The sequence below is a fragment of the Agelaius tricolor genome, unplaced genomic scaffold (genome assembly GCF_023055355.1).
Source record: "Agelaius tricolor isolate 1412-34295 unplaced genomic scaffold, bAgeTri1.0.p SCAF_5, whole genome shotgun sequence".
In the NCBI taxonomy this organism is placed as follows: Eukaryota; Metazoa; Chordata; class Aves; order Passeriformes; family Icteridae; genus Agelaius; species Agelaius tricolor.
In genome coordinates this window covers 51595036-51614338 of record NW_027269265.1, presented here as the reverse complement: position 1 = coordinate 51614338, position 19303 = coordinate 51595036, and the positions used below count along the sequence as shown (strand labels likewise).

Below are 19303 nucleotides of genomic sequence, written 5' to 3'. Positions count from 1 at the left end.
GCAGGGCAGCAATGAACTGCTGTGTGTAGTTTATCTTATTTTGAGAGCTCACTTTAAAAAAATAGTAAGTTTTAGGTATATTGAAATTGAAAAGGATTGTGCTTTGAAAGCCAGTGGCATAATGAACCAGACACTTTGTTCAATTTTGTAATATTTCTCATACAACATTTTTTGCAATATGTAGACTTTAATAGATGAAATACCTGCATGGTAAGTTCAGGAAAGGTTTTGGATTGGAACATAATGATCCATTCTGCATCAATCAAGCAGCCATTGTATAAAGGGGTGCACATTCCTAATATAAATCAGAGCTGTACTCCATGTGCAAGGAACCATGTGGACTTCATTCATCTTCTGTACTAGCACTCCCAGAAATGTGGCAGTCATAGTAAACTTAACATTGTTTTGCTTCTTGTGGTTTTGAATGAGCCTTTAATCAGACCAAAATTGATGTGGCTTTCTGAATCCGGTTGGGGAAACCACGCTTGGCTTTGTGTGAATTCAAGAAACTATCATAGTATTAAGAGATGGCTGAGATTGTTGCTGCTGCTGTGTTTGTGCACAACAGTATTTCCTGTCATATGGACCATAAGGTTCCAGTTTTCCAGTCTGCTCCCCTAAGTGCAGCTGAGATGTTGGAATATTGTTATTTAAGATCTTGTGTCTCTGAAACATTGTTGACCTGACATCTAGGACACTCATTACTATCATCAAAAAAAGTTGAATAAATAATGTGAAGGTCAAGGGCATAGTATTAAGTTTGAATTGAGAAAATCTAGTAAAACTAGGTGAAAGAAATAGCACTGCATTTAGAAATTAAATGTAGTGGACAAACCTCTGACAAGACAAGGCTTCTTACCCTGTAACTCCCCAGAGTGCTGTACGCAGCAGAACAGGTGGAGATTTCCTCTGAGAGGACATTGCAGATGTGCAGGAAACCCATTGCTCAACTGGGCTCTGTGTGTTGCCTCTTAGACTGAGAATGTTTAACAGAACATTGCATGACTCCATGTCTGCTTTGGCAGCTGGAGCTGAAGCAGTCTAGACAGAAAGGCAATGCCTCAAAAACGTTGCAGTGGAATCTCTAAATCCAGGATGAATTTCTAAATGGGATCTTGCTGGTGGGTTCCCATTGGGAGTGTCCTACAATTCACTGTCCCAGGGGCAGCTGGCCCTCTTGGGGAGGGTTTCTTATGCACCCTTCTGCTCTCTGGGCCTGTTCAGTGTCATGTTTAGAAGACTTTGAGCCCTTTCAGTAGCTAGACACTTTTACTGACAGGTATTTTTTGTACCTTAAGATAACAACTTAATCACTGCTTCCTGTAGGGGCATATAATATAATTGAACCTTGTTACAGCTCTCACCAAAGGTGACTGAGAAGAGAAACAGTGGAGTCATACACAATTGCTTGGCTCTTTTTCTCTGTCAGTTTGAGATAATATTGCTTCAGTTTGGGATAACCAGCTTCTTGTTTACCTCTGCATTAAAACAGGACAAGTCACTCCCTTTATCCCTGCTGGTAAGGCAACTGATCTCTCCTAAATCAATGAGTTGGTTTGATTTCTTGTGTAAATTTGACACAGTGTATGTCATGTAACAAGATGGGATGATTTAGCTGTTCTACTGAACTGTCTGCTGTGTGTGATCAGAGCTGCAGCAATGATGACTGAGGTCAAGCTGGAAAATGTTCCAGCTTGACATTGCTTTCAAATTAGAACATTTGCAAAGTTCTTCCAGTAAATGTGGGAAAAGGTTAGAAAGAGAGCAAGCTGATCTTTCGAGTAAAATCCCATCCTCACACGCCACATTACTGCCTGTCACGCTTTTGTAGCACATTTTAGTCTGTCATATTATCATCCTGTGACAAATCAGGGAGCAACTGGAATTTCTGGGCTGCTGTGAAGCTGAAGCAAACTTGGAGAGATTGCAACTCTGCCAGCAGTGCTGTGCTAGCTGCTTCTCTGAGGACATTTTGGGTTTTCAGTCAGACACCAGCAGGTCTCTGGAGCTAGAATTGATGCAAAATGATGGTACAGGCAGTGATCACAGAATAATATATTCCTGTCTTATTCTGCACCCACAGTCTGACTGTGACAGCCTAAAGAGAATGTGAGATTTTGGAAAATGTAATAGTGTCAAGTTTAATAATAGACACTGTAGGGTAATGGCAGCCAGAGCACATTTAATCAAACAGTGTTCATATGGGCCTGTCAAAGAAAGGCCAAATACTTCAGCTGATCCTGTTGACAATCAGCCTGCTGCATTGTTGTTACATGGATTTCAGTTATTTTTAATAATCATCTCGTGCCCTATTTAGATCTCAGTTTTTCTCTGTGGAGTCTCTCATCACTGTACCATCCACTACAGCTTCTCATGACAGTCTCTGTCAGCTTTACTGCCTGGCTTTCTAGTCAATGCTGCAGTTAGAAAACAGAATAAAAGACCATGAGACTGCACTCCCAAATCCTCTCTCAAATTCAGAGACTGTGCTGAAGGCAGCAGCAGGGTGACACCCCTGAAGTGCAGGCAGTTCAGGCAAGCTGCTGCTGTACTGTGCTAACAGTTGCTTATCAGACCTTTTCATGCACATGATTTTGGACTGAGTGGTAAACAGGTGATTTCTGGGGGTGAAATTTCTTCTTCATTTATCAACCATGTTAATTCTTTTCCCTTGTGCTTCATTATGATTGCACTCTCAGCAGTCCCTGCAGAGACAGCAGGGAGCTGGAAGCATCTGCAGTGTTTTTTCTGCTGATTGCAAGGGCTGGAGGAGTTCAGAAAACACAGGTTGTTGCCTACAGACTCCATGGAGCAGGGCCCAAAAGGCTGATTGCATTTTAGACTTGCCACTCTGCTTGTTGTAGAGGCTGTAGTGCTTTCCTGAGCTCGTGGTACTGAGTGGATACACTGACTGACAAGCAAGTAATGGTCTGTAACTTGGTGCTGCTCAGCAAGAGCTTTTCAAAGCAGCTGTAAATGTGTGTTAGCTGTAACTTGAGATGGAAATAGCTCCTCTTTCTGCAGATTCCTGGGGTAAATTCTCCAGCTGAGATGCACAGTTGCAGCATCTATGACATTGAAAAAGCTCATCTATGCACCAAAGAGCTAAGTATGGATGCTTTATGGGAGTGTGGAGATTTACTGATTTTCATCCATTTGATGTGAATGTGCTCATAACCATCCCAATGGCCCAGTTTTCCTCCAGCGCTGGTGGTGTGGATCTGTGCTGGTGTAATTTTATGACTGAAATGAATGAACAGTGCATGTGCACCTCATTTGTGAGGTGATAACTGTCCTGGCCATGCAAGGCTCCTGGGCTTTCAGAGCAGCCAGGAGGAAAGGCAGCAGGCTCTCAGCTTGGGCATCACCCTGTGGATTTAGCATCTCCTCTGTGAGTGCTAGTTCCCAATTTAGGCATCCAACTTCACACAGGTTTAGGAGCCCTTTCCTTTGCTCCATACTTGCTGTTCCATTCTCCTCTCTTCCTGGCAGTGCAAAAGGCTGGAGTTATAACCAGCACTCTGTGAATCACTTAATTCCTCTGATAATAGCTTCTCCCATCTAGAAAGAAATGATGCATTTCCCTGCCTTCTGCCATTTATAGAGAAGCGTCTGCCTGCTTCGTTTTTTTTTCCTCTCAGCCTTACTTTTCACTCCTTTCTCAGCATGAGACAGGCTTGCTGAGTCTGCCTCTGCTTCCCATTTGCCATGTGTGAGAGGCAGAGCAGAGGAACACTGTGTGCTGCCTCAGTTCCTTGCACCCCGTGAGGAACTGCAGCCCCTGCAGGAAACTCATCCATGCTTAAGCTCAAGGCACTGCATTCCTCAGGACTTTTCTAAATATCTGTGGTTCATCTTTTCTCTGTTGTTGTTTTTCTTTTCTTTCCCTGATGGACCATCCATTACATTGTCTGTGAGATCTTCTGGAGATAAATGTCGTGTAGATAAATGCCCTGTGTTAACTCAGCACTTTGGTACGTAGAATTTGAGAAAATGGGAAACTTGGAAAAAATGCTTGAAGAGGGAACTGATCTGGGAGTAGGGATGGTGATTAGAGACAGTATTTGCCTAAGACTTACTGTTTGTGATCATGTGCATTCTGGGGGTATGATTCAGCTTCCTTTGAAGTCAGTGATAATCTGCTGTTGTCTTGTGTGGCTGTTGGATCAGCCTCATTAAGACAAGCCTGGCCTCTATACCACATAATGTTTCTCCTTTTGGCTTCCAATAGAGACATCCATATGGCAGGAACAAGGACGTTTCCCTGCTCTTTCATTGTCAATATGTTTCCCTTTTGCAGCAAATCCAAGCAGTGCAGCTTGCAAACATTCTTTGCCTGAGACTTGGGACTGCAGAAGTGGTGCTGCTGAGGAGAAAGCTGTAAACCTCTGAGCCAGCCAATTATATGGAAACTTTTCTTCTTTTTGTGCTGCACCACAGCAGGAGCAGCCACCGCCACAGGTCTCCCCAAGACCTCACTCCCACGTGGGATGTGCACCTGCTGGTGACCACCACTTCCCATGGAAGGAGTCACTGTGCAGTCAGATGCAGTTAAATGCTGCTTTAAGGCACTTCAGAGTATTTTTCAGCGTTTTTAGTTTACTTGACACCTTTGATTCCTTGTCACTTGTACAGAAACCAGTCTGGCCTGCCTCTTTTTTGCATATCTGGTTTTTTGTTTGTCTCCCAGGGACAGCAGATACTAAGAAACAGTGGTTGAAAATTGCTGAGGAGATTGTTTGTCTCTTCTAGTTCACAACTTGAACCAAATACTTAATTCAAAACTCATGTCAGCTAAACCAGGTGGTTTCTGATGGATCAGACTATTTCATTATCAGAGATTTGGTGTAGAGGGAGGTTCTTAAAGAAAAAAAAGTGGTGAGGTGTAATTGATTTCAAGGCATTATTTCAAAGTGAAAAAATAAAACAACCCAAACTCTGAAATAATAATTTGGTTTCTTTTAAGCAAATGGGAGAAAGAATAGACACAAGAATTCTTAAACAGCAAACCAGTCATCTGCAGAAGCTCTCACAGCTTTAGGGGAAAGGGTTAAAATCCCTGTGGTGTCTCCTCCAACCTTCACATTACACTGAAGAGTAATTTGGCCCAAGCTCTCTCTTGGTAGAGACTCTGCCTTGGAAAAAAAGCCTCTGCTCATGGTTCCTTGCTCCTCCCTCTTCTCTCCTCCAAGACTTCTCTGGGCCCGTTTCTATACTTAATATGTCAGGTCAATGTTATTTATGCTGAGTCTAACTGGGTTCAAGCAATTCTGTTTTACATTCTGTTTTGGAAAGAGAATCCCTCTAACATTTAGAAATGCTTTACATTGTAAAAAGGGTTTTTTCACTGATGGGCTTGTTTCTTCCTGGGAGTTTGGATACTCTGTGGACCAACACAGTAACATTTGTTTTCACAAGGAAGCGCATGTTTGAGCCGTGTCTCATGTAGCTGGGTATTTTGAAATCTATTTATCCATTCCAAAATGCTTGCTTGACCTATACTTGACTTGGGCTTACAAGAAATTTTATGACACTACTAGAGCCCAATCAGCTGTAAGTAACAGCATTTTGCAAATTTTATTCTTTATCATTGCTATGATTATCATTTCTAGAGCTGTAGAGTCTACAAGTAACAGAATCAGGGTGTGACATCTATTTTTTCTTCCCACAGGAAGACTCAACCACGTCTATAGTCCTCCATAGCATTACATTTTTTTAGGAATACACATTGCTTAATATTTACCCTGTTCATTGCATTAATCAAAAGGGCTTTTTTCATGTACCCCACACACCTGAGGGTGTTCTTTCCATGTGGCATAAGCGTTGGCTACAAGGATAGTGCAGCCTCTAGAATCAGATTCCCTCTGGATGAAATAATAAGCTGTGATTGCCAAGTCAAACATTCTTCAAGAGCAGCAGTGATTCAGGCTTCTAATTAGAACAAAGCTAAAACATTCACTCTTGGGCTTATGTTTGACTAGAAATCTTACTATGATGCACTACTGAAGCAAAAGTGTATTTTTATTTGTATTGTGAATATGTGAACTTGCTCAGCAAAAGTTCTTGTGGCTGTAATTGATGAACTAAGCAGTCTCATGCTTCCTTCTCAGGCTCAACAATCAAGTAGAAAGCACAAACTGCTTTTGTTTTCTTTTATACAATAAGGAAATTTAGTCTGCCTAGAACAACATAGCTGGTAGTCACTCAGACTGTGTTAACCCAGGCCTTGCTCTCCCTGAAAACACCTATGCTCCAGCTGTCATCTCCTTCAACACTGTGAATATTCACACTGTGAATATTTTCTGTAACACTGGGAAGAATGAACCATGCTGCAACTTTCTGTCCTCAGTTCTCAACTGAACTTCTTATATTAGATAGCTTGTACTGCAATACATCTATTGTACTAAACCCACAGGTTTTAAAGTCATCTTTAGGTATAAAACCAAAAGCAATTTGCTTTAAAAGCTTTTAACTTCCTGCTTCTTTCTTGGCAGTTCAAATCTTGAGTTTGGGTAGATCAATATTTTTTGAGATGATTTTCTCTTCAAGACGGTTGGAAAACTGGAATGACTGTGTTTGAAAAACCTGGAGTTGTAAATCAGTTGCTGATTATCAACTGTCTGAAAAAATGCATACAAAATGTTAATTTTATTGATGGCACTCATTCATCTTCATACTACTTTGTTTAGTGAGAGGTCTGCTAAGTTCAGGAGTTCTGAGAACAGAGTGGGTATTGGATCTCAGTTAAATATGGACTATAAATTTTGGGTCTGGTTTTCAAATGGTAAAAATTCATGGGGTTTGCTTTTTAATTTTTTATTTAAGTTATATTTAATGATTAATTGGTTAAGCCTCTATATATTCCTAGCAGGATGAGTTTCCTTCTGGGAGACAGGAATTTGACATAACTTGAAATGAGTAGCCACCTAATTTGAAGACAGGATATATTTTAAAGAACACTGAGGATGCAAGGATGGTTGGGACAGAAATTCTCCTTTTGCCTTTTCAATCTTGTTTCTCAGCACTGCTGAGCTGGAGCGTTCATTCTTTCTTTGCCATCTCTCAGGAGAAGAGAAAAATGAAGGTTGCATCAAATAAGAATTGTCTTATTGTGTGTTGAGCACAGTTATTTATTGGTCTTCATTTCACCCCCTGTGAGTGGCTGTAAGGGATTTATAAAATCTACTGATACACTTTCAAGAAGTTAAGTGCCTTAGCTTTTATACATTAATAAATTTTCCACAGCTGCAGATGCTCAGAAGCACGTCTTGTGAAATCTTCACATTTTAGTTAAAAAAAAAAAAGGGGACAGTAAAAAAATAAAAAAAAAAAAACTTGTCGAGCTCATAGCCAAGTTCTTCTCCAAATACTTCCAGCTGCAGCTAGAGGGATGAGTCATGCTGAAAGCTGAGGAGATTTTCTAAAAGCCTTGGTTCACATGATTTTTATTTTTTTTTTCTAATTTTACATTCCTGTCTGTTTCTTTCCTTAAAAAAAAAAACCAACCAAAAAACCAACAACCAACCAAAAAACCCAAACCCAAACGTGCAGGCGAGTCACCCAAGGAAAACCCGTACGAGGATGTGGAGCTGAAAGGCCGTCACGGGGGGCGAAAATCCCATCAGCTGTCCGAGAACTCCCTAGATTCCCTGCACAGGATGTGGACGCCGCAGAGCAGGAAATACACGGCACCTCCGCAGGTAAAGCAGCAGCAGCAGCGGGCGGGCTGCGCTCGGAGCCGCCTGCCAGGGCCGCTCCCGGCACGGCTCTGGGGCCGCGGGCAGCGCTCCGGAGCCGCCGCTCCGCTCCGCTCCCCTCCCCGGGGCTGCCCCGGCCTCGCAGCGCCCTGCACAACCCTTCCTCTGCTTGTTTTGGAGCCGAGTCTGCGCCTCAATTAGCTCCGTGTGCGGCTGCACCTCTCAGGGAATTGCCTGTGCTGCCGGGCAGGGACAGGAGGGGAGAAGGCAGCTCTGCTGGTTTTGTCCCTGTGTTGTTACACGAGGCCCCTGCTCATGGGGAGTCGGTAGTGTGAAAAACGCCATTCACTTGTTTTTAAAATTTTGAAAGTTTAATAGTAATAAAATGGTTAGAAAAATAGTAATACAATTAGAGGAATAGTAATTTGGACAATTTGAATTAGGACAATATGATACAATAGAGACAAAGATTTACAGACGTCCGGGTACCTTTTTCTGGGCAGCACGAGCCCGAAAAAGGACCCCCGTTAACAGAGGATTAACCCTTAAAAGCAATAGCCTGTTGCATATTCATACACTTGATACATGATGCATAAATTCCATTCAAACACAGGATTCTGTCTGGTCATCAGCAACTTCTTCCTCCGAATCCTAACAGCGCCTTCGAGGTGGGAAGAAGTTGGTTTCTTCTGATAAGAGGGCAAGAAATTATTTTTCTCTGGAAGATTTAGGTGTCCTGTGGCTGCTGTCTCGCTGCGAGTCCTTTCTTCACAAAAAAAAAAGTATTTCGTAGCATAGTTTCTATTTTAACATTTTTTATCACCTAAAACTCTATTTAACACAGTACTTAAGAGAATTAATACAGCATTACTTTCTAACACAACACATATAATACTCATTTTAATATTTGCAAAAAGCCAATTATAAAATACATGCATTTTTCCCAGTAGTGTGGCATGTTTAGTGTAAGAATGCCAGGTAAAAGCCCTGACTAAATACATGAATAATAAAATAGTCTTAAAAACCTGAGTGTCTGCAGTTAACAAGTGTTTATAAATTGTGTTTATAGCATAAAAAGAAAGATGAGGAACTCAGCAGACTTTCCCTTTTGTGGTGAATTATCCAAAGTAAGCCTGTTTTTTTGTGAACACCATGAAATACCAGGTTGCTTTGTTGTTTATGGGATCACTATGTTCATAAGGAAAAATATAAATCTCAACACATACTTAATTTTGAGATTCAAAGCACCCTTTTAAAGGAACTTCACTGTGCACTGAATTAACAGAAAATTTGCAGTTGAACAAAAGGTCATAACAATTTACATTTTTGTCCTGTAAAGAGACCTAGAAGGAAAACTGAATGCATTTTCTTTCACTTGCTTTGTGTGCATGCAAGCATCACAATCCAAAAGAAGCATCACCAGGATTCCTGGTGTGCTCCTAGCACATCCCCTCTAAACCAGGAGTGACTTCAGCAAGCTGCTGGAAAAGGAACAAGTGGACAGTAGTAATCAGGCATAGAAAGGAGAAACAGGCACTGCAGTCATGAGGATAATAGGGAAATGTCCCTCATAGTGGGACATGGTGCATAACAACTATTTCTGGCTGTGTGTGTGTTATCAGGAGTTGTGTAGCATCCAGAGGATCCCTGAGGTTGTGTCTTTAGGCTGGGAGCCATACAGATCTATAGGAAGATACTGGCCAGTGTTCTCTAACAGAGGGTTACCAAAGAATTTACACATTTAAGTGCCTTCTGTAAAGCTTTTCAGTAAATAAGAACTCTCTGGTACCCTTTGCAATAAGGCTGGCTTTGTTCTGGCAGCTTCTTTTTGAAATGCTGCTGGGAGTGCTCTGACAGGAGTCAGTCCTGCCATAATTGCACTGTCATTGTGCTGATAGTTAAAATGAAGAGACACTAGGAGCGGGTCAGCTTTGGGCTGGGTAATTCTCCAATGACCAGAAATAGAAAAGTCTGAATTTCCTGAAGAATGGTAGCTTTGGCAATGGTTTATCACCCAGTTTTTCCATCATAGCAACAAAGCTGGGTTAGCAACATGACTTTTCAGTCATGGATGAAGATAAACAAGATGGAAGAGATCAGAAGGTCAGCAAGCTTCCAACAATCATCTCCAAAAAGAATTCCTTTCAATAAGGGATAGACTGCCACCAGGTTTCCTGGAGTGCTAACCTGGGGTATGCAGAGGCCTCTGAGACACTGGTGTTGTGGTCATTTTGAATCCCTGTCTCTTTTCCCACTGATTATTTTCAGCTTTTCAAGTCATCAGGTATGAAAGGAATGTTTTATGGTGACACTGTATTTGTGACGCAACCCCTCTCCACAGAAACACCTGTGCTTAATCCCAGGTGGGATGGCACTGCAATCAGTCAGCCAATAAATGGGACATTTATTGCTGCAGGTTTATAGCTTGTAACAGCGCTGATAGAATGTCAGCAAATGCCAAATGACAGATGCTTGACACAATAATACTTTTTCATGCTGGGGAAGCTTTACAGTGTTTGTGTTTTGAGAGGAGAAGGAGAGACCTGGAGCTGGGCAGAGCTGCTCCTAGGACTGCTCCAAAAGACCTCCAATTTTTTAAAGACAGATGTTACCTGGTGCTTAATCCTTCAGTGAGATTTCCCCTTTGCCCTGTAGTGATAACAATTTCATGTTTTAAAGGGATTTTTTTGGGAATGTATGGAGAGTTGTAGCTGCACCTCTGCTCATGGTCCGGTCTTAAAACTTCTTAACACCATGAAAATAGAACAAGTTTTTTTTCCTACATTATTTTTTCTTGGCTAAAATAGCATGACTTTGCAATTGTAGTTATTACTTTTGCACTGAATTAATATTACAATAAATTGTGTAATTACTCATTATTTTCACTCCTGCAAGTCAGAGGAATGGACCAGGCCTCTTTGGGTTAGTGCTCTGCTGTCAGCCAAACCTTCAAGTTAGATTTTGGGGCTCACAGACCTGAGGGGATGTGGGTGCCTGGAAATGTAGCAGGTCACAAATGGTGTTGCTCTCTTTGAACTTTAAAGTTTTGGAGGTTGACCCCTGTCCCTTCGCTGTGACCTTGACACACACCCTGCGGAGTGGTGGCTCCCCTGGTGCTGGTGTCCCTGGCATGGTGCAGCCACCCCTGTGTCACAGGTGGCAGAGTGGGACACCGGCTGCCCTAGGTTGCTGGAATATATTAGGGGAAGAGCTCAAGCTGTCCTTGTCCCTGCAGCTGCCCTCGAAGGTCAGCAGCCACTCGCTGCGCGTGGGGAACTGGTCGGAGAGGAAGAGCCACCGCCTGCCGCGGCTGCCCAAGCGGCACAGCCACGATGACATGCTGCTGCTGGCCCAGCTGGGCATCCCCTCGTCCCCCTCCAGCCTCACCGAGGACAGCCTGAGCACCGCCAGCGAGCTGCTGTCCACGCGCCGCGCCAGGAGGATCCCAAAGGTACCCGCGGGCTGGGCGCGGCCTGTGCTCAGCAGAGGTCACCGGGCTGCGAGAGCTGGGGCATTCCCGGGCACCTGCTGGGGCTTATCTTCTCTGTGCCAGGGCTGGAATGAAGGCTTGAGGTGGTGTTTCTTGTTCTTTAGTTCTTATCCATATCACAGTCTCACAGAGCATGAGTTCTACAGCACTTCACTCTAACAAACTAAAAATGGAGCCGTATCACTCTCTCTACGAGGCTTTTTAAGGATAAACTGTCCCATTAAGAAATGACACCTAAATTATTTTTACTTTTAACCAACCCAATTGTGGCCCATAATGAGGACTTTTTTATCCAATTACACAAAACCACCCAAACCCATGAGGAGGAAGGTGAAGAAGAAGGACCAGCCTCTGCCCTAAAACCTCCATTTTGCTCTATATATATTATGATATTCTAAAACTTTAAACTCTTAAGTTTTCCACCTTGTGATATTATACACTTCTATTCAAATCACACATCCATAATCCCAGTTCTGTCAATCAATTTTGGAAGCCTTCTCTATGGCCTCAGGTCAATTGCAGTGTTCTCTTGGGGATCAGTGCCTGTCAGCACAGAAAGTCTAAAATCTCAGTAACCAGGGTTCCAACAGCCAGCCTTCACAACAGCAATCACTGAGAGCTCTTTTTGTAACCTAGAGGAACATTTAGATCAAAATCCCTTCCCTAGAAGTGATAACTTCCAAATTCTCCAAGAGGAGCAAACATCTGATGGCCATCTTTGCACAGAATTGATTTTAAGACAGTTCTGTTTTTCACACTGTTCTTTAAGCTCTGTGGACCAGAGCATTGCTGTGTATATAACTTTAAGATTTGGAATGGGTGATGGCCAAGCAATTATTATTTATAACGTGCAGCAACATCTGAAGTGGTTTATTTCCCCATCATTTCTTTCCAGGAAAATAACTAATTGGCCTAATAGGTTTCCTTTGTTTAGTCACAACTGACCCCATCCTGATAACCATGCTGTCTTGATGGATTTGAAGTAAAACTTAATTTTTCATTTTTTAAGGAATTTTTCAATTCAAAATGGAATGTGAACAAAACCCTCAGCCACAAGACAACAACCAAAAAACCAACAATACAGCAACAGAGAGGGGGAGAACTGCCAATGCTTCATTTTGGCTTGTGAACAAAGTTGATTTTTACTGTGTATTCAACTCTTTCCTGTTCTTATTAAAGAGCATATTTTATAGTTCATGGCTATAAATACTGTGAGTAGAGGGAGATTTTTATGTTTCTGTGAATTTGTTGGAAATTCTGTTTAAGGAGGAAATTAATCCTACATCCTTAATATTTACTGTATTTTTACTTTCTTGCAATATATTGTTATACTTCATCAATAGGCACACATCTCTGGAGGGAATCATAGGGTAGTAACCCTAACAGAGTAACTTACTACCTGATTTTGAGTAAAACATGGAAAGGTTGGCTGTTAATTTTGCCCCCATTTTTTTAAATTGAAAGGACAGATATTCTCCCTATGTGAAATTCTGATTTCATCATATGAATGTTCACAATTTTATTGCAAATCTTGTGATAATTTCTGTTTTCTTACTACTTTACCTTTCAGGATCATGTATTCCTGGAGAATATAATTTTTTTAATTGAGCTAGTGTTAGTTATTAGAGGGAAAACCTAAAAAGGTTTTGTTTCAGTCTGTGCTCTGTTACTGCCCTTCGGCTGTGTCTATAGCAAATTGCATCCTTTCTCTCAGTTTATTTCTCTCTGGAAGCTGAGGTGAAACAGCTTTTGCAAACTGTATTATAATCCTATGAAGGAATCTACTGTGGAATTAAATATACTATTCCTGACTTATAAAACATCATGAAGATTAATTGCTACATATTTGTGACTCTCCCATAGTTATAATATCCTGTTTAATGTTGAATTCTTAGTAATCCCAGTCTCTTGCTGAAGGCAATAAACACAAGTCATCTCATTAATATTTCCCATCATCTCAGATATTTTTGAGGCAAACAGTTATTATCTGCATTAGCTGGTCTATCATCCATGTTTTGTTTCAATACATTAAAAAAGTCTCCTGGCAGAAAAATGTTTAGTTCTACTGATTCCTCATTTTCTTATTTTGCAGCTTGTCCAAAGAATCAATTCCATCTACAGTGCAAAAAGAGGGAAAAAACGACTGAAGAAACTTTCTATGTCCAATATTGAGACAGCGTCTCTACGAGGTATGGTGCCAGTGTCAGGGTCCAGTGAATCCATTTGGATGCTACAGGATGAATCAATTTCCTTCTTTCCTCCACATCTACCCTGGACTCCACCTAGTTTAGAACTTTTTTCTGTGAACAATGATGATTTTCTCTCTGCAAGAGGAGAAAATGGGGATGAGCTAAAAAAAAGAGAGATTCTTAGTACTGTGTATCTCATTAATCCCGTGGTCAGCTCGACTTACCCAGCTTCTTCTTTAGTCCACATTTACTGTAAGTTTTGACCAAAATTCACAGTTTTGACCCTGGAGTTCTCACATGCTTTTTCCTGGCACTCACAGTGTGTAACTCACCCTGTGCTTCAGAATGCTTCTGGAAAGGAAAATTCAGGACCTGTTTGTAGTAAGAATACAATAGGGCTTTAATCAAGAACTCCTCACTAACACATCTTGTCATAAGGTTACTTTTGCCTATTAACTCTAACTCAGTTTGGTGACTTCTGGTGGTTGGGAATGTTGCCCAGGCAGATAAAGTTCATAAAGCTTACTTTGACTTCTCAAGTGCTGCATAACTTAAAAAAAAAAAAAAAAAAAAAAAAATTGAAACCTGAAAACAAGAAGGGAAAGGGTTAAGACCTGTTTCCAAATGTCACTTTTGCAGCTCAGCATAGATGGGGATTCAGTGCAAACAGTTGCTGTAATGGAGAATGAATTTTGCCCTTTCATCAAAATGAAGTTCTTACTCTCAAGCAATATTGAAACTGAATCCAAGGAAAACACAATCCAGCGAGTCATTCAAACTGTTTACTTCAAGATATTTTAAGCCTGAGGAGAAGTGCATGTGTGTATGGCAAGGCTCAGAGATGTGAGATAGGATTTTTCCCAGTTGCAGCACAGTGAGCTGAGCTTGTTTGCTCTGGTTTTGCATTAACTGATGCTTCTGTGTCCTCTGCAGATGAGAACAGCGAGAGTGAGAGTGACTCAGATGACAGGTTTAAAGGTAAGGGATCAGCCTCAGTGACTTCTTGTTAGCCCCTGTCCCTGACCCTATCAATGTATGTTCTCCTGTTGCTGCACATTGTTCCTGTCCATGGCCTATATTCTCTATAGTTTCCTAACTCCATTACTGCAGAGCTCCCAAAGTCCCAACACAGGAGCATGAACGTGGAAAGCAAGGACAAAATGGGCTGTGAAGATCTAACAAGGATTTGGCAACTGTGTCACTTAATGAAGAACAGGACCTTTGATAGATTGGCTTTGTCAGCCACTTCAGAGATGCTGATCTATTCCAGACTGACTACTGGGTACAGGCTTAGAGGGATGGGACTGAATAAAGGTGCTCCTTTCTTATTCATATGCTGCTTTCAGTGTTTACTGCTCGCTGCTGTTGGAGGCAAGGATCTGGGTCTGATCCAACATTGTGGTTCTGAGACTCTTTTATAAGTCTGCAGTCTCCAAATTGTAGAAATTCCTTTATCAGCACCTGCACAAACTCTGCCTGAGCCAGGCCACTAAATTAGTCTCTCCTTTTTCTAAGTCCTCATACAGAAAGAGGTCTATAAAAATATTGAAGACAGCAGCAATGGATGTTGTTAGTAGGTGAGGGGTAAAAAAGACAAGGTTGTGGAGCTGTTATGAGATAGGAGGCAATAATCCATGTCTACCTACTGCAGATGACACCTGCTTGCTGTACATGCAGCAAAACTTTCTGGAAAGCATTGTCTTAGGGGAACAGATTTGTGCCAGACAGGTGGTGGCATGACCATCCAAAACAGGCTGTATGCAGCATTGTAGAGTGATGTGGGGAAAATGACTCCTTGCTCCTTTGTCTACCTGTACTAACACAAAAGCACTTGCAGTTCTGTTTCTCTTTGTGTCAGAAAATAGAGGGATTTATTTGGCATGCCAGAACTGGTAGTGATGTTAATGACCAGTCCTCCATAGGTATCAAGCAACAAGTCACTGGATCAAGGTACATCTTTGCCTTCATGAATGACCATGAATTTAAGATCATCCCCCAACTGAATTAGCACTAACAAAGCAACCCACAGCAGGCAATTGGCACATCTTTCCTTTCCTCCCTGTTCCCTTTCCCTGGAGTTTACTCCATGGCTTGCCTTACGTGGTGTGTAGCAAAAAGCTGTGCTGTGTAGGGACAGGGCACAGAACTGTGTTTCACCAGGGTAAGCCAGGCCTCAGATGTGTCACCCTGGAGGCCCCAGTGCATTTGCACAACCACAAAAGGGTTTATAATCCAGTCTTATGTGTGAAGAAAAGCCAGACCTTTGCCAGGGTAGCAGTTAGGAACTGCAAATTATTTCAGTGACTGAGTGTTGCATAACTTCAGTACTTGGAGAGAGTTTTGATTTATGGGTGCAATTAGTGAGGGAGACTACAGGTTTGATAACTAGAAGGTTTGCTTTTGAAAGGAGAACATGCTTGGGATAATACTCTGGCAAGTTGAAAGTGCTTTGTGAATGGCTGTGGCTTACACAAACACGTTACAGTCTCAGGTAATGATCTGTCTCTTTTTTTATTCCTTTTTCTTTTTAAATGGCAGCTCACACCCAGCGCCTTGTGCACATCCAGTCAATGCTGAAGAGGGCTCCAAGCTATCGAACCCTGGAGCTGGAGCTGATTGAGTGGCAGGAGCGGGAATTATTTGAGTATTTTGTGGTAGTGTCCCTGAAAAAGAAGCCCTCTAAAAACACTTACCTCCCAGAAGTGACATACCAGTTTCCCAAGGTAAAAGAAAAATTCCTGTGTACAGCTCATTTTAAGATCAGTAAGGTGAATAAATGGAAAAATGAATAGAAATCCAGTTCTTAAATGGAGCTTTCAGAATTGTTCCAAACCAATCTGTTACAAAGCATAGAGAAGGTAACTGAAAGCTTTCCCTGTTTTCAAATTTATCTTTTCCGGAGCTGGAGAATTTGGCCTGATGGTGGATGCTTTAAACACTGTGTTTAAATTCAGTTTCTAAATATTTCACTTTTTGGCTATATTAGGATTTGTTCCAAAACACGCTGAAGTCAATGGAAAGACTTTTGCTGATCTCTGGCATTTCTCTTGTGCTCTTGCAGCAGAAAGGTATTTGAGTCAGGGCTGTGTTGTAAGTGGCCATCGTACAACAAGGGAGTTTCAGACAATTAAAAAAATGTAAAGCCTGTCCTGGAGTCATGCCTCCCTCTGCCAAGCACAACCACAGGACAATCTGATGGCTCTCAGAGCTGCTCAGTGACCCTGCCCCTGAGCAGAGCTGGAGGGGACACCCAGGGCTGGCTGACCCTCGCTGTTCTCCTGGCAGCTGGAGAGGCCCACCAAGCAGATGCGGGAAGCGGAGGAGCGCCTCAAGGCCATCCCACAGTTCTGCTTCCCTGATGCCAAGGACTGGCTCCCTGTCTCTGAGTACAACAGGTGAGTGCTCCAGAGCTGCTCTGCACCATGGACTGGTGCTGGAGTGCACTGGAACAGCCTCAGCCTCGTCAATGCCCAATTAAGGAAGCAGCAGTTTGAGTCTTGGCCACTTTGTGATCAAGCAGCTGTATTTAATTTTTCTTTCTTTTGAAGTTCTGTGTTCTTTTTCTTCCCTATTCTGCCTGCCTCACAGGCCTGTGTGGCTGAGGCGAAGAGGCTTGAAGGTTCCTCTGAGTCCTAAACTCAAAAGAATAAATGAAAGTATTTAAAATAAATCTTAAAAAGGATGGGGCCCTGCCTACCCCCTGCCCTAGTAATTCGCCTCAGAGTGCTTGTCTAACATTGCAGGTTACCCCTTCATTTGGTTCAAAATGTTGCTGTCTGAGAACTTTCTTGGAACTGTGCTCTGTCCTAGCAGAGGAGCCCTCTCTTCCTTCCATTGGAGATGAATCACTGCAGGAGAAGGGCAAGGAAAAGGAGAGCCAGGCTTGCATTTTCTTTTTCCTTCAAAGTGACCACGAAAAATGTATAATTTTTTTTCCCCTGCACTGATATGTGAGAACTGGTTGTTTCAAAGGTGTAGAGTAACAGGATAGGCAGAAGGGATGGAATTGTGGAATGATTTGGGCTGGAAGGGACCTTTAAAGGTCATTCAGTCCAACCTTTCTGCCATGAGCAGGGACATTTTCAACTTGATCAGAGCCCTGTCGAGCTTGACCTTGAATGCTTCCAGGGACAGGACATTCACCACCTCTCTGGACAACCTGTCCCAGTGTTTTATCACCCTCATTGTAAAATATTTCTTCTTTTTATCTAGTCTGAATCTACCCAGTTTTAGTTTAGAATCACTACCCCTTGTCTTATTGCTACAGACCTATTAAAAAGTCTATTCCCATCTTTCTTAGAAGCCCCTTTTATGTATTGAAAGGCCTCAATAAGGTCTCCCCAGAGACATCTGTAATTATACAAACCCTGGCGTTTCAGCACCAGGAATTGTTTTATATAATACCATTTAAAAGTTGCAAAGCATTCAGGAATGTTTCACAGCCCAGGCATGAATTCACAGATCACCCATCCCTTTACTTGTGCTGTTGTTTTACTGTAAAACTCTTGTTTTACTGCTCTGTCACAAATGGTATTTGTCCTAGGCAGAGACATAAAATGAGTTGGATTTTGGAAACCTGTGTTGTTTCTGGATTAGAAAATGATTACTCTCAGAGAATATCTAAGGTTCTTGTTTTAAGAACAAAGCTCAGTCCAAAGACAGGATTGAACTAAAGGTAAAGGAGCATTGGAATACTGCCCTCAAAATCTGATTCTCATATTTCTTCTACAGTCACTGACACTTTGCACCCATCTCTTCTGCTAAGACAGCTGGGTTGTCCCTAGCTATACTGCTGCCAGACTTTTTCCACAGAGTATGTCCTAATGGTGAAGACCTTGCAGTGGGTAGCATCTCTCACTTGATGAGTGTCCCTTGCTAAGTGATCCACCTTGTAGCCATGCTGTAGTTGTGCTATAATCCCTGCAATGGGCAATTCCCTTTCTCCTAGTGAGACCTTCTCTTTCATGCTGACTGGGGAGGACGGGAGCCGGCGCTTCGGGTACTGCAGGAGGCTCTTGGTGAGTACATCCCCCTCGCTTCAAAGGGCAGAATCCTCTTGAAAAGGATCTCAGAACTACAGTCTGAACTGAAGGTGTCTCTCATGGTTTTTAAAGGAAACAGGGTTTGAAATAAGAATTTGTACTGGCCATTTTAATCAGATAGATCCCAAGGTTTGTAGCAAATTCCTGAGAATGTGGATCCTGAGAATGTGGAAAGTTTCTTGTGTGAGCACTTACTTCATAAATTCTTTATGTTATGTACTTTCAAGCACAATCAGAAATACTACAACACTGGAAACAAAGGCAAAGCTGGTATTTCTAAACATTTGTGAGTAGTGTTTATCTCTTAGGCAGCTGCTTACATCTCAAATGACTCTGCCAGCACTGTGTCATCAGTCTGCAGCTCAGAGCCTTGCAACAGGCTGGTGCCAGCAGTGGGAAGTCTGGTGTCTCACACAACTTTCAATCCCCATGACCAGAGGTGGTCAATAGGTGAGGTGGGGAGCCTACAAACAACGTTGCACCACCACCTGAAAAATCCCTGGACACTTGATAAACTTGAGAGCACAGCAGTGTGTGTATCGAGGGGGAGGAATCTGCTGAGTGTGTTAAGGGAGGTGGAGCACAATGCAAAGAGGGATTCTGGTGTCCATCCTGCACACCTGATGGGATGGCAGCAAAGCAGAAAGCAGTTGGTTGTCCCTGCACTAGCCTTGCACCTCTTGGGGAGGTTTGGAGCTGTTTGTGAGTGACTGGGTGGGGAGCCATGGCTCCTGTCATGTTCTCCTGGCTGTTGCCCACACTGGGCTGGGGAGCTTGTGTGGATATTAGATACTGCAGGAGTCTTTGGCTGACTCTCTGTGCCAAATGAATGTCTGCAGCAGTTTGTAAGTATGTCCCCCCTCTCTAAGAGTAACTCACACTGGC

The 19303-nt window shown here is 42.4% G+C and overlaps 1 protein-coding gene across 6 annotated transcripts in view; it reads left to right on the top strand.

The window, feature by feature from the left end:
• The window catches only part of DENND2B (DENN domain containing 2B), a 153660-nt gene that overhangs the window by 100311 nt on the left and 34046 nt on the right, over positions 1-19303 (top strand). For 5 of the 6 annotated variants that reach the window (XM_071427929.1, XM_071427928.1, XM_071427932.1 and 2 more), the window contains 8 exons: positions 7552-7700; positions 10933-11148; positions 13280-13376; positions 14310-14354; positions 14487-14690; positions 15915-16099; positions 16662-16771; positions 18325-18394. In XM_071427929.1, coding sequence (XP_071284030.1) covers positions 7552-7700; positions 10933-11148; positions 13280-13376; positions 14310-14354; positions 14487-14690; positions 15915-16099; positions 16662-16771; positions 18325-18394 — 1076 coding nt within the window. The remainder of the gene's footprint in view (positions 1-7551; positions 7701-10932; positions 11149-13279; positions 13377-14309; positions 14355-14486; positions 14691-15914; positions 16100-16661; positions 16772-18324; positions 18395-19303) is intronic. The other variant, XM_071427933.1, reaches the window with a different exon arrangement.